The sequence below is a fragment of the Engystomops pustulosus genome, chromosome 6 (assembly GCF_040894005.1).
Source record: "Engystomops pustulosus chromosome 6, aEngPut4.maternal, whole genome shotgun sequence".
NCBI classification, from domain to species: domain Eukaryota; kingdom Metazoa; phylum Chordata; class Amphibia; order Anura; family Leptodactylidae; genus Engystomops; species Engystomops pustulosus.
In genome coordinates, this window is record NC_092416.1 from 66,064,218 (window position 1) to 66,076,974 (window position 12,757).

General features: G+C 46.1%; 1 protein-coding gene across 1 annotated transcript in view; it reads left to right on the forward strand.

Moving 5' to 3' along the window:
- The first annotated feature begins 912 nt into the window (after positions 1-912).
- The window catches only part of LOC140135211 (nicotinamide N-methyltransferase-like), a 47,355-nt gene continuing 35,510 nt past the window's right edge, over positions 913-12,757 (forward strand). The window contains exon 1 of the mRNA XM_072156381.1: positions 913-1,087. Coding sequence (XP_072012482.1) covers positions 937-1,087 — 151 coding nt within the window. The 5' untranslated portion in view covers positions 913-936. The remainder of the gene's footprint in view (positions 1,088-12,757) is intronic.

Consider the following 12,757-nt stretch of genomic DNA (forward strand, 5'->3'; position numbering starts at 1 on the left):
AATAAAAAGGGGCTCTATATTCTGTGGGTATGCTGGTGGTTTTAGTTAGGGCACTAAATACTTTTAAATAAAGGAGTTTTTGTATCTATTGGTGGCTGATATATTCAGATATATTTATTATTCCTTTAATAGAAAAAAAGAATACTGAAGTGTCTGAATCAATGTCATTTTGCCACTGTAAAATCTGAATAAATAGCCATAACTGAAATGCTGTGATTTTTGCATCACTCTGTAGTTAAGTTTGGTAATAGACAGATTCATTTACACTTGGATGGTGTTCAATAAAGAAGCCCCCATTTACCTTAGTGAAAAGGCACATGTGGACTTACCCAAAGTAAAAGTATTCCATGCAAAGAGCTGGTGCACAGTCTACAGTTATTTTCTTGATTGGAAAGGATAGAGTCTTTGGCCACTACTAGCTGAATTTGTGAAAGGAATGTTTAATGCCAAAAATCAACCACATTTGGATGATCTTTCTTTAACAACAGGTTGGTGCATCTCCACATTTCTATTGGGGTGTTCGCAATACCTGTCTTGAACTCATATGTTGTGCTGGCCTCCATGATCACCTGGTGTATCACCCTGCAACAGCTTGGGGCTACATCAAAGACTTTGTTTATTAGCAACCCCAAAGCCATAAGAGCTTAATCAACTGAACTCATTGCAGTTTAATCCCTACCATGGTTGACAATATTTTAACAAGCTTACAAGTAAGCAAACAAATCTCCCACTCCCATCATTTGAAATAAAAGAGACATGTTTATTCAATATGACATGTGACTTCATTATAATCTATTCCTGTGATTGACTTGTGACAATAACAACTCATGAGGTACTGTACCATGTGATTTTTTATGAGCACAAATCACCTTTAGATTTCTATTATTTATATAAAGCTGTTCCATACCAGGGTACAGGTAGACATAATATTACACAATGGATTCCAGAAGATGTAAACTGTATCGTGTGCATGACTTTGATTCCAGACAACACCTGGAGATGTTCTTATCAGATAAAGCTAAAATGGTCTTTGGCGAAGATTTTTTGAAGTTTCCCATTGAAAATCTTAGAAAAACATTCATATCAGGTATGTATTTTTCTATTTGTTTTTCCTCCTTTATATATCTATATATATATATATATATATATACTACACCATACTACACCAACAATATTCCTAAACCAAAATCACATTGGGTTAAGCCAATATTCACACAACACCTTGCTGCATACTAAATACAAATGGAGCATGTTTTATATTTGGAGTGGGATGATCAGAGGGTCAACCATGGTATCAGAATTGTATCAGGTCCAGAAAGCAGAGCAAAGTCTTGTCTATAATGAAGACTACAGAGAGTCATTTGTCAAAGTTTAGCAAAACTGTTCTAGTTGCTTGTGGCAGCCAATGTAAACTTAGTTTTCATTTCATAAAGTACTGTGTGAAATTGAAAACTAAGCTCTTATTGGTTGCAATGAGCAACTAGAAGACACTTTTGATAAATCTCCTCCAAAGGGTTTAGTAAAGAGTTTTTATTACCTCTTTAGCATGTCAGCATTTTGAAAACATGTTTCTGATGATCTTCGATTACTGTAAGATTTTACATGTTGGGGCAATTACAATGACATCCATTATTACTGGGTAGCTAGACTTTGATCTGTTTCTGCTGCTTTTATAGTTCTGTTTTTTGAAATCTATAAATAATTTTTGAACTTTATGTTCAAAGAAAAGTATCCGTGTCTAAAGCTAAATGCTGGACATTCAATCATCTGATGTTCAGGGTAGAAATATTTTTTTTTCTTTGAGAACTGCATTATGGGTTCCTTTTTTTCTTATATTTGATCACAGACAGTATATGATGTAAATGGCCGTTTGAAATTATAACAAATTCACTGGACAAACGGACAACACAAATACAACTTAACTTTAATTAGACGTCTAGGTAAAACCTAAGGGGAACCCCCTCAAGATGAGCCTTTATAATATAACTTATGTAATGGCTTAAAATGTAAGTGAAAACACAAAACTTAGAGACTAGTTCCTAATTTTACCACCAGGTGTCATGCATGTGTTGCATTTGACACCCATAAGTTAAGAGATATAAACTTTTAGAGATTTAGACAGAAACTGGAATGAAGTTATAGATTCCCGTGTATCTATATTCACAAGATTAGGACCGTCTCTTTGAGTCACTTCAACACCTAATTAGTGCACTCATATTTTGTCTGAGAAAACCGAGAGATGACGATTAGAGTCAAATATGCAGAAGCATTGATGGTATGCTACTGCAAGCAAAAAGGAGTGCACAGGAATAAATGGTGTGTGCCGCCTCAAGTCACTGTATGTAACCGTTCAGTTTTCATGCATATTTCGGCGGACACACTCCTTATCACATCTACATCTGTTTAATCCGGACCAGAAGATGTGATAGGTTGGAAGACGCACCGGCTGTAAATTCCATGCATCCCCCCTCAAAGCACACTTGTAATATTGTGGACACATCCAATTATTGTGCCTCACATTCATACAAGTACCATGCACTTGTTGATATTCATGCACAATGCCTATCTAGAGATAGCCTGCATTCCTTGGTAATCCTGCACACTGCCTCTATACGATCTAGTCACATGCAAACTTGATTTCTATGCATCATGTAAAAGATTCCTAGTCTCAAGTTTGCATGTGACTAGATCGTAAAGAGGCAGTGTGCAGGATTACCAAGGAATGCAGGCTATCTCTAGATAGGCATTGTGCATAAATATCAACAAGTGCATGGTACTTGTATGAATATGAGGCACAATAATCGGATGTGTCCACAATATTACAAGTGTGTAGAGATGAGCGAGCACTAAAATGCTCGAGTGCTCGTTATTCGAGACGCACTTTTCCTGATGCTCGAGTGCTCGTCTCGAATAACGAACCCCATTGAAGTCAATGGGAGACTCGAGCATTTTTCAAAGGGACCATGGTTCGGGAATAAAATGTGTTATTTAATTGAAAAAGAATGTCTTCTGATAAGTTAGCAGATGTATGCAAACATCTGCAATCTATTCTTCACTGTTCCCCGTGTATATTATCTCCCGACAAGTTAGCAGATGTGAAGAATAGAATAAAAACAGTGAACACAGGATCATTTAAGTGAAAAACGCTGTGAAAAACACAGTGAAGAATAGATTGCAGATGTTCGGCACATCTGCTTACTTGTCGGGATCCGTGCTGCTGCTCCCCGATGTCTCCGTTCTGCCCGTTCCCCCGATGTCTCCATTCTGCCCATTCCCCCGATGTCTCCATTCTGCCCATTCCCCCGATGTCTCCGTTCTGCCCGTTCCCCCGATGTCTCCGTTCTGCCCGTTCCCCCGATGTCTCCGTTCTGCCCGTTCCCCCGATGTCTCCATTCTGCCCATTCCCCCGATGTCTCCATTCTGCCCATTCCCCCGATGTCTCCGTTCTGCCCGTTCCCCCGATGTCTCCGTTCTGCCCATTCCCCCGATGTCTCCATTCTGCCCATTCCCACGATGTCTCCGTTCTGCCCATTTTCCCGATGTCTCCATTCTGCCCATTCCCCCGATGTCTCCGTTCTGCCCGTTCCCCCGGTGTCTCCATTCTGCCCATTCCCCCGATGTCTCCGTTCTGCCCGTTCCCCCGATGTCTCCGTTCTGCCCGTTCCCCCGATGTCTCCGTTCTGCCCATTCCCCCGATGTCTCCATTCTGCCCATTCCCCCGATGTCTCCGTTCTGCCCGTTCCCCCGATGTCTCCGTTCTGCCCATTCCCCCGATGTCTCCGTTCTGCCCGTTCCTCCGATGTCTCCGTTCTGCCCGTTCCCCCTATGTCTCCGTTCTGCCCGTTCCCCCGATGTCTCCGTTCTGCCCGTTCCCCCGATGTCTCCATTCTGCCCATTCCCCCGATGTCTCCATTCTGCCCATTCCCCCGATGTCTCCGTTATGCCCGTTCCCCCGATGTCTCCGTTCTGCCCGTTCCCCCGATGTCTCCGTTCTGCCCGTTCCCCCGATGTCTCTGTTCTGCCCATTCCCCCGATGTCTCCATTCTGCCCACTCCCCCGATGTCTCCGTTCTGCCCATTTTCCCGATGTCTCCATTCTTCCCATTCCCCCGATGTCTCCGTTCTGCCCGTTCCCCCGGTGTCTCCATTCTGCCCATTCCCCCGATGTCTCCGTTCTGCCCGTTCCCCCGATGTCTCCGTTCTGCCCGTTCCCCCGATGTCTCCGTTCTGCCCATTCCCCCGATGTCTCCATTCTGCCCATTCCCCCGATGTCTCCGTTCTGCCCGTTCCCCCGATGTCTCCGTTCTGCCCATTCCCCCGATGTCTCCGTTCTGCCCGTTCCTCCGATGTCTCCATTCTGCCCATTCCCCCGATGTCTCCATTCTGCCCATTCCCCCGATGTCTCCGTTCTGCCCGTTCCCCCGATGTCTCCGTTCTGCCCATTCCCCTGATGTCTCCGTTCTGCCCATTCCCCCGATGTCTCCATTCTGCCCATTCCCCCGATGTCTCCATTCTGCCCATTCCCCCGATGTCTCCGTTCTGCCCGCTCCCCCGATGTCTCCGTTCTGCCCGTTCCCCCGATGTCTCCGTTCTGCCCATTCCCCCGATGTCTCCATTCTGCCCATTCCCCCGATGTCTCCGTTCTGCCCATTTTCCCGATGTCTCCATTCTGCCCATTCCCCCGATGTCTCCGTTCTGCCCGTTCCCCCGGTGTCTCCATTCTGCCCGTTCCCCCGATGTCTCCGTTCTGCCCGTTCCCCCGATGTCTCCGTTCTGCCCGTTCCCCCAATGTCTCCGTTCTGCCCATTCCCCCGATGTCTCCATTCTGCCCATTCCCCCGATGTCTCCGTTCTGCCCGTTCCCCCGATGTCTCCGTTCTGCCTGTTCCCACAATGTATCCGTGCTGCCCCAGCCCCGATGTATCCGTGCTGCCCCAGCCTCGATGTATCCGTGCTGCCCCAGCCTCGATGCTCCCCCGGTGTCTCTGTGCTGCTCCCCCGGTGTCTCTGTGCTGCTCCCCCGGTGTCTCTGTGCTGCTCCCCCGGTGTCTCTGTGCTGCTCCCCGGTGTCTCTGTGCTGCTCCCCGGTGTCTCTGTGCTGCTCCCTGGTGTCTCTGTGCTGCTCCCCGTGTTCTTCAATGTGTTCTTCACACATATATATTGTTCTTCAAATACTATTTTGTTCCGCGGGTATCTTCCGACAAGTAAGCAGATGTGCCGAACATCTGTAATCTATTCTTCACTGTGTTCTTTACTGTGTTTTTCACTTAAATGATCCTGTGTTCACTGTTTTTATTCTATTCTTCATTGTTCTTCACTGTGTATTTTTAATTAAATGCTCGATCTCGAGCAGGGGAAATACTCGTCCGAGCAACGAGCCGTTTCGAGTACCTTAATACTCGAACGAGCATCAAGCTCGGACGAGTATACTCGCTCATCTCTACAAGTGTGCTTTGAGGGGGGATGCATGGAATTTACAGCCGGTGCGTCTTCCAACCTATCACATCTTCTGGTCCGGATTAAACAGATGTAGATGTGATAAGGAGTGTGTCCGCCGAAATATGCATGAAAACTGAACGGTTACATACAGTGACTTGAGGCGGCACACACCATTTATTCCTGTGCACTCCTTTTTGCTTGCAGTAGCATACCATCAATGCTTCTGCTTATTTGACTCTAATCGTCATCTCTCGGTTTTCTCAGACAAAATATGAGTGCACTAATTAGGTGTTGAAGTGACTCAAAGAGACGGTCCTAATCTTGTGAATATAGATACACGGGAATCTATAACTTCATTCCAGTTTCTGTCTAAATCTCTAAAAGTTTATATCTCTTACCTTATGGGTGTCATATGCAACACATGCATGACACCTAGTGGTAAAATTAGGAACTAGTCTCTAAGTTTTGTGTTTTCACTTACATTTTAAGCCATTACATAAGTTATATTATAAAGGCTCATCTTGAGGGGGTTCCCCTTAGGTTTTACCTAGACGTCTAATTAAAAGTTAAGTTGTATTTGTGTTTTTCTCTTATATTTGACCATATTTCTAATATAGATCCCAGACTGTCATTTTATGTAATATAAATATATTTTGGGTGCAGTTCCCCTCAATAAAGCAAAATGACCTCTTCTAAGGTTTTATTTTTTCATTTTGAAATGCAGGAGCCAACTTCTTAGGAATTTCCATTTATCTGTTTAACTGGTTCAATAGCATGCACAGTACAGGCTGTAGTATTTCCTGCTTCTGTCTTCCCTATTTCTCCTTTACAACCCTCGATTGGGTGCTGTGCAGAAAATACCCTGGTGATGGCCCTTGTGACCATGTGATAAAACACCACCATCAGTACCACATGTGAACTGGTATCTGCAATGATTGTTGTGCTTCCACAACCCAATATCAGTAATCAAACATTATTATAAGACCAAAAAGATCTGAGATCACAAAAAAAGCTTGAACCATTTTATATGTAACCAAACCTTTATTAAGTATGCCACTTAAAACAATTAAAATACACTACTGTATGTAATCCAAATTGGGCTCCCCCCAAATATGAACCACAATTCGTCTTAACAAGTATAAATGTATATAAGGTGCAAAAAAAGTTTTGTACCATGTTAGCCAGTTGAAAAAAATCCTGTTGCTTTTGATAGATCAAATACCTTTGGTTAGGTCAAGTCACCTTCTTGAGATTGTGATACGTTTATTGGCTAACTGAAATATAAGATGTTGCAAGGTTTCAGGACATCTCAGGTCCCTTAATCGGGCAAGGTATAACAGGCTTATGATTTCCTATGTCAACAAAAGGTTGACGGTTTATTTAGTCGATAACACAGCATGGTGGCGACATAGTGACCAAGTTCCATAACGTATCTGGTGAAACACCCAAAAAATGAGCCTGACACAGCTCGTTTGATAAGGGGACGACATGTGGAGGCAGCCATGGAGACGACTTCCATGATTAAGAGCGACAGTATGGGGCATCCATATTGCGCTGCTATGATTGCAACTTCAGGTCTCCAGCATGGTGGTGACAGATGGGCCGAGTTCCACTATGTATCTTGTGAAACACCTGAAAATTCTGCCTGACACAGCTCGTTTGATAAGGGGATGATGTGCTGCATATCCTCTCGTGCTCCAGCGTCTGGGGTATAGAGACTTGAAAGTTGCGCATGGAGACATTGGTGGACGCTTTGGAGGATCATGGAGGCAAAATGGACAGGAAACAGCAGGGGCAGCATGCATGGATGCCTCTGAGGCTGCCTAATCTTGGGATGGGGCTGGCGGTCCGCTGCCAGGCGAGCTTTCGCCTGTCCAAGCCCCTGTCTCTCGGCTCCTCCCCACCCAAAATGGGCCTGGGGGCCAGAAGCGTTTACTTTAAAAAAAATTATAATTTTCAAAGCAGGCGGGGTCGTTTGAATATTTCACCTAGGAATAATGGAATAGCATAGTGGTTCTATTTTTAATTGTTTTTTCGGAAATGGTTCCATGATAAAGAGCGACAGTATGGGGCATCCATATTGCGCTGCTATGATTGCACCTTTAGGTCTCCAGCATGGCGGCGACAGATGGGCCGAGTTCCACTATGTATCTGGTGAAACACCTGAAAATTCTGCCTGACACAGCTCGTTTGATAAGGGGACGATGTATGGAGGCAGTGAAGTAGTAGTAGATTAAAGGTGCTGCAGTTAAAACTATGTTAGTTGGATCTTGGGATGGAGCTGGTGGTCCGCTGCCAGGCGAGCTTTCGCCTGTCCAAGCCCCTGTCTCTCGGCTCCTCCCCAAACAGCACTTCTAAGAACCTTTTGTATAAGATCAAGTGTAGTAGTGTTCTTATAAGTTTGGGTTATGGCGGGTGAGGGGAATGTAAACAGATGCGCAAGAAGCGCTGAAATAATATCGGTAAATGATAAAAGTTTGCCAGTATATTTTGTGGATAACACAGCAGGGTGGCGACAAAGTTAACAAGTTTGATGTGGAAGCCATGAAAACAACCCAAAATTCTGCCTGACACAGCTCGTTTGCTAAGTGGACGATGTATGGAGGCAGCAATATGGACGACTTTTGGAGGCAGCTATGGAGATGACGTGTGGAGGTAGCAATGGAGACAATGTGTGGAGGCAGTTAAAAAGACGACGTGTGGAGGCTGATATGGAGACAATTTAATTTGGATAGTGCCTGTATGTGGCAGTCCAAAAAAGTTTTCAAACCAGAGGAGCAGGTAGGTGGTCTTCAAGAAAAATTAAATAGATTGAGTGCCTGTATGTGGCAGTCCAAAAAAGTTTTCAAACCAGAGGAGCAGGTAGGTGGTCCTCCAGAAAAATTTAATAGATTGAGTGCCTGTATGTGGCAGTCCAAAAAAGTTTTCAAACCAGAGGAGCAGGTAGGTGGTCCTCCAGAAAAATTAAATAGATTGAGTGCCTGTATGTGGCAGTCCAAAAAAGTTTTCAAACCAGAGGAGAAGGTAGATGGTCCTCTAGAAAAATTAAATAGATTGAGTGCCTGTATGTGGCAGTCCAAAAAAGTTTTCAAACCAGAGGAGCAGGTAGGTGGTCCTCCAGAAAAATTTAATAGATTGAGTGCCTGTATGTGGCAGTCCAAAAAAGTTTTCAAACCAGAGGAGCAGGTAGGTGGTCCTCCAGAAAAATTAAATAGATTGAGTGCCTGTATGTGGCACTCCCAAAAATTGTTTAAAACAGAGGACCGGGTAGGTGGCCCTCCAGAAAAATTAAATACATAGAGTACTTTAGCTAGAGCCAGTTGGCCCTGGCAAAAAATAGCCAGTTTCCTCTGCTTTAGTGTACAAAGAGGAGGAGATGGAGGAAAATGAGGAGAGGAGTGCATAAATTATTCAGGTTGAGCTTCCTTCACCTGTTGGAGAATGGAAATCCTGAGAAATCCAGGCTTTATTCATCTTGATAAGCGTCAGCCTGTCAGCGCTGTCAGTCGACAGGCGTGTACGCTTATCGGTGATGATGCCACAAGCTGCACTGAAAACCCGCTCGGATAACACGCTAGCGGCAGGGCAGGCAAGAACCTCCAAGGTGTACAGCGCCAGTTCGTGCCACATGTCCAGCTTTAAAACCCAGTAGCTGTGTGATCATTTAGGACGATGGTATGGTCAGCTACGTACTCCCTCACCATCTTTCTGTAAAGATCAGCCCTACTCTGCCGAGACTGGGGACAGGTGACAGTGTCTTGCTGGGGTGACATAAAACTGGCAAAGGCCTTGTAAAGCGTACCCCTGCCAGTGCTGGACAAACTGCCTGCTCACCTACTCTCCCTCGCTACTTGTCCCGCAGAAGTACGCCCTCCGCCGCTAGCGCTGTCAGAAGGGAAATACTGTTTCAGCTTGTGCACCAGGGCCTGCTGGTATTCAGGCATTCTCACACTCCTTTCCTCTCCATGGATGAGAGTGGAAAGATTTTGCTTGTACCGTTGGTCCAGGAGAGTGAATACCCAGTAATCGGTGCTGGAATAAATTCTTTGAACGCGAGGGTCACGGGATAGGCAGCCTAGCATGAAATCTGCCATATGCGCCAGAGTACCAACGCGCAAGAATTCACTCCCCTCACTGGCCTGACTGTCCATTTCCTCCTCCTCCAACTCCTCCATCTCCTCTTCTTCTGCCCATACACGCTGAACAGTGAAGGACTGAACATTGGTCCCCTCTTCTGTCTTGCCAACATTCTCCTCCTCTTCCTCCTCATCCTCCTCCACCTCCTCCGATATGCGTTGAGAAACAGACCTAAGGGTGCTTTGGCTATCAACAAGGGAATCTTCTTCCCCCGTCTCTTGTGACGAGCGCAAAGCTTCCGACTTCATGCTGACCAGAGAGTTTTTCAACAGGCCAAGCAGCGGGATGGTGAGGCTGATGATGGCGGCATCACCACTGACCATCTGTGTTGACTCCTCAAAGTTACTCAGCACCTGACAGATATCAGACATCCACGTCCACTCCTCATTGTAGACTTGAGGAAGCTGACTGACCTGACTACCAGTTCTGGTGGAAGTTGACATCTGGCAGTCTACAATCGCTCTGCGCTGCTGGTAAACTCTGGATAACATGGTTAATGTTGAATTCCACCTCGTGGGCACGTCGCACAACAGTCGGTGAGCGGGCAGTTGGAGGCGGCGCTGCGCTGCCCTGAGAGTGGCAGCATCTGTGCTGGACTTCCTGAAATGCGCACAGATGCGGCGCACCTTCGTGACAAAATCAGACAGATTGGGGTATGTCTTGAGGAAACGCTGAACTATGAGATTTAACACATGGGCCAGGCATGGCACATGTGTCAGTCTGCTGAGTTGCAGAGCTGCCACCAGGTTACGGCCGTTGTCACACACAACCATGCCTGGCTTCAGGTACAGCGGTGCCAGCCACAGATCAGTCTGCGCCGTGATGCCCTGTAATAACTCTTGGGCGGTGTGCCTTTTATCGCCTAGGCTCAGCAGTTTGAGCACCGCCTGCTGTCGCTTAGCGATGGCACTGCTGCTGTGCCTAGAGCTACCGACTGATGGCGCCAAGCCCACGGATGGTAATTCAGAGGAGGAGGTGGAGGAGGGGTGGGAGGAGGAGGAGGCATAGTAGGCCTTTGAGACCTGGACCGAGGTAGGCAACTTGGAGATGTGGACGTTGAGGGCTTGGGTGTGTGGGTGGGTTACACTATACCTCCTTTTGCGCTCCAACGTCTGCGGTATGGAGAGCTGAACGCTGGTGGATGCTGTGGAGGATCGTGGAGGCGAAGATGGGGTTTTCGCACGGGAGGTGTTTGGGCCGGGGTCCGCGGCAGGGGGCTGACTAGCAGATGACACAGGGGAAGGAGCAGTGGTGTGCCCAGCCGGAGGTGAACGGGCTTGGTGCCATTGAGTGGGGTGTTTAGCATTCATATGCCTGCGCATACTGGTGGTAGTTAAGCTAGTAGTGGTGGAACCCCTGCTGATCCTGGTTTGGCACAGGTTGCACACCACAGTCCGTCGGTCATTCGGTGTTTCTTTAAAGAACCTCCAGACTTCTGAAAATCTAGCCCTCGCCACGGGAGCTTGACTACGTGAAACATTTGGCGCAGATGCACCAGTTCTGGCCCTGCCTCTCCGTCTGGCCCCACCACTGCCTCTTCCAACCCGTTCTGGTATAGGACTCGCCTCCGTCTCAGAAGCACTGTGTTCACCCGGCCTATCAACCCAGCTTGGGTCTATCACCTCATCATCCTCAGATCCCTCAGTCTGCTCCCCCCTCGGACTTCCTGCCCTGACAACAACTTCACCACTGTCTGACAACCGTGTCTCCTCATCGTCCGACACCTCTTTACACACTTCTTCCACTACGTCAATAATGTCATCATCACCCACAGACTGCGACCGGTGGAAAAGTGCTCAGCAGCAACCGGACAAGTGGTTTGTGACTCTGGGAAGGGTCCAGAAAACAGTTCCTCAGAGTATGCCGGTTCAAATGCCAAATTTTCCTGGGTTGGGGCAGACTGGGGGGAAGGAGGCTGAGGTGGAGGAGCTGGAGGCGTGCTGATTTCGGTGACATGGGTGGATTGCGTGGAAGACTGACTGGTGGACAAGTGGCTAGAAGCATTGTCCGCAATCCACGACATCACCTCTTCGCACTGTTCTGGCCTCAACAGTGCTCTACCACGAGTCCCAGTAACTTGAGACATGATGAACCTAGGGAGAGTAGCTCTGCGGCGTTCCCCTGCTCCCTCATCAGCAGGTGGTGTCTCACCCCGCCCAGGACCACGGCCTCTGACCCCTGCAGTAGTTGGACGCCCACGTCCACACCCTCGTCCTCTATCCCTAGCTCTCTGGTTAAACATTTTCCAAATTAAAGTGTAAACTTTAAATTGTTTTATTTTTTTGTGTTTATTTTTTATTTATTTTTTTGTAAACAAAACGATGCTATCCTATTGCTATGGCTAGTTTCTAACCTACACTGACAGCACACAACTGGATTTTGTGCTGTGCCTGATGACTTTGAGTTATAAAAAGAAATAAACGTAAAAAATAATAATAAATGAGCAGACTGTGCCTAATTCAAATCACACCCCTAATAAATTGTCCCACTTCGGTGTTTGAGATGGATATGTTTGTCACTAAGAGCTAAACACAACGGTCGCAAGTCTCCCTGCAAATTCCTCACAATATGGTACTAGCTGCACTACTAGTGCCAGCAAGGCCAGCCACAAGCAAATCAACAAAAAATAAAATATATAACGCTATTGTAGGCCTAAATAAGCCGTTGGGGTTCTCCTATGGCTATTTTCTAGCCTACACTGAAAGCACACTGCTATGCCAGATGACTTTGAGTTATAAAAGTAAATAAAGGTAAAAAAAAAATAAATGAGCAGACTGTGCCTAATTCAAATCACACCCCTCATAAATTGTCCCACTTCGGTGTTTGAGATGGATATGTTTGTCACTAAGAGCTAAACACAACGGTCGCAAGTCTCCCTGCAAAATTCCTCACAATATGGTACTAGCTGCACTACTAGTGCCAGCAAGGCCAGCCAGAAGCAAATCAACAAAAAATAAAATATATAACGCTATTGTAGGCCTAAATAAGCCGTTGGGGTTCTCCTATGGCTATTTTCTAGCCTACACTGAAAGCACACTGCTATGCCAGATGACTTTGAGTTATAAAAGTAAATAAAGGTAAAAAAAAAATAAATGAGCAGACTGTGCCTAATTCAAATCAAACCCCTAATAAATTGTCCCACTTCAGTGTTTGAGGTGGATATGTGTGTCACTAAGAGCTAAA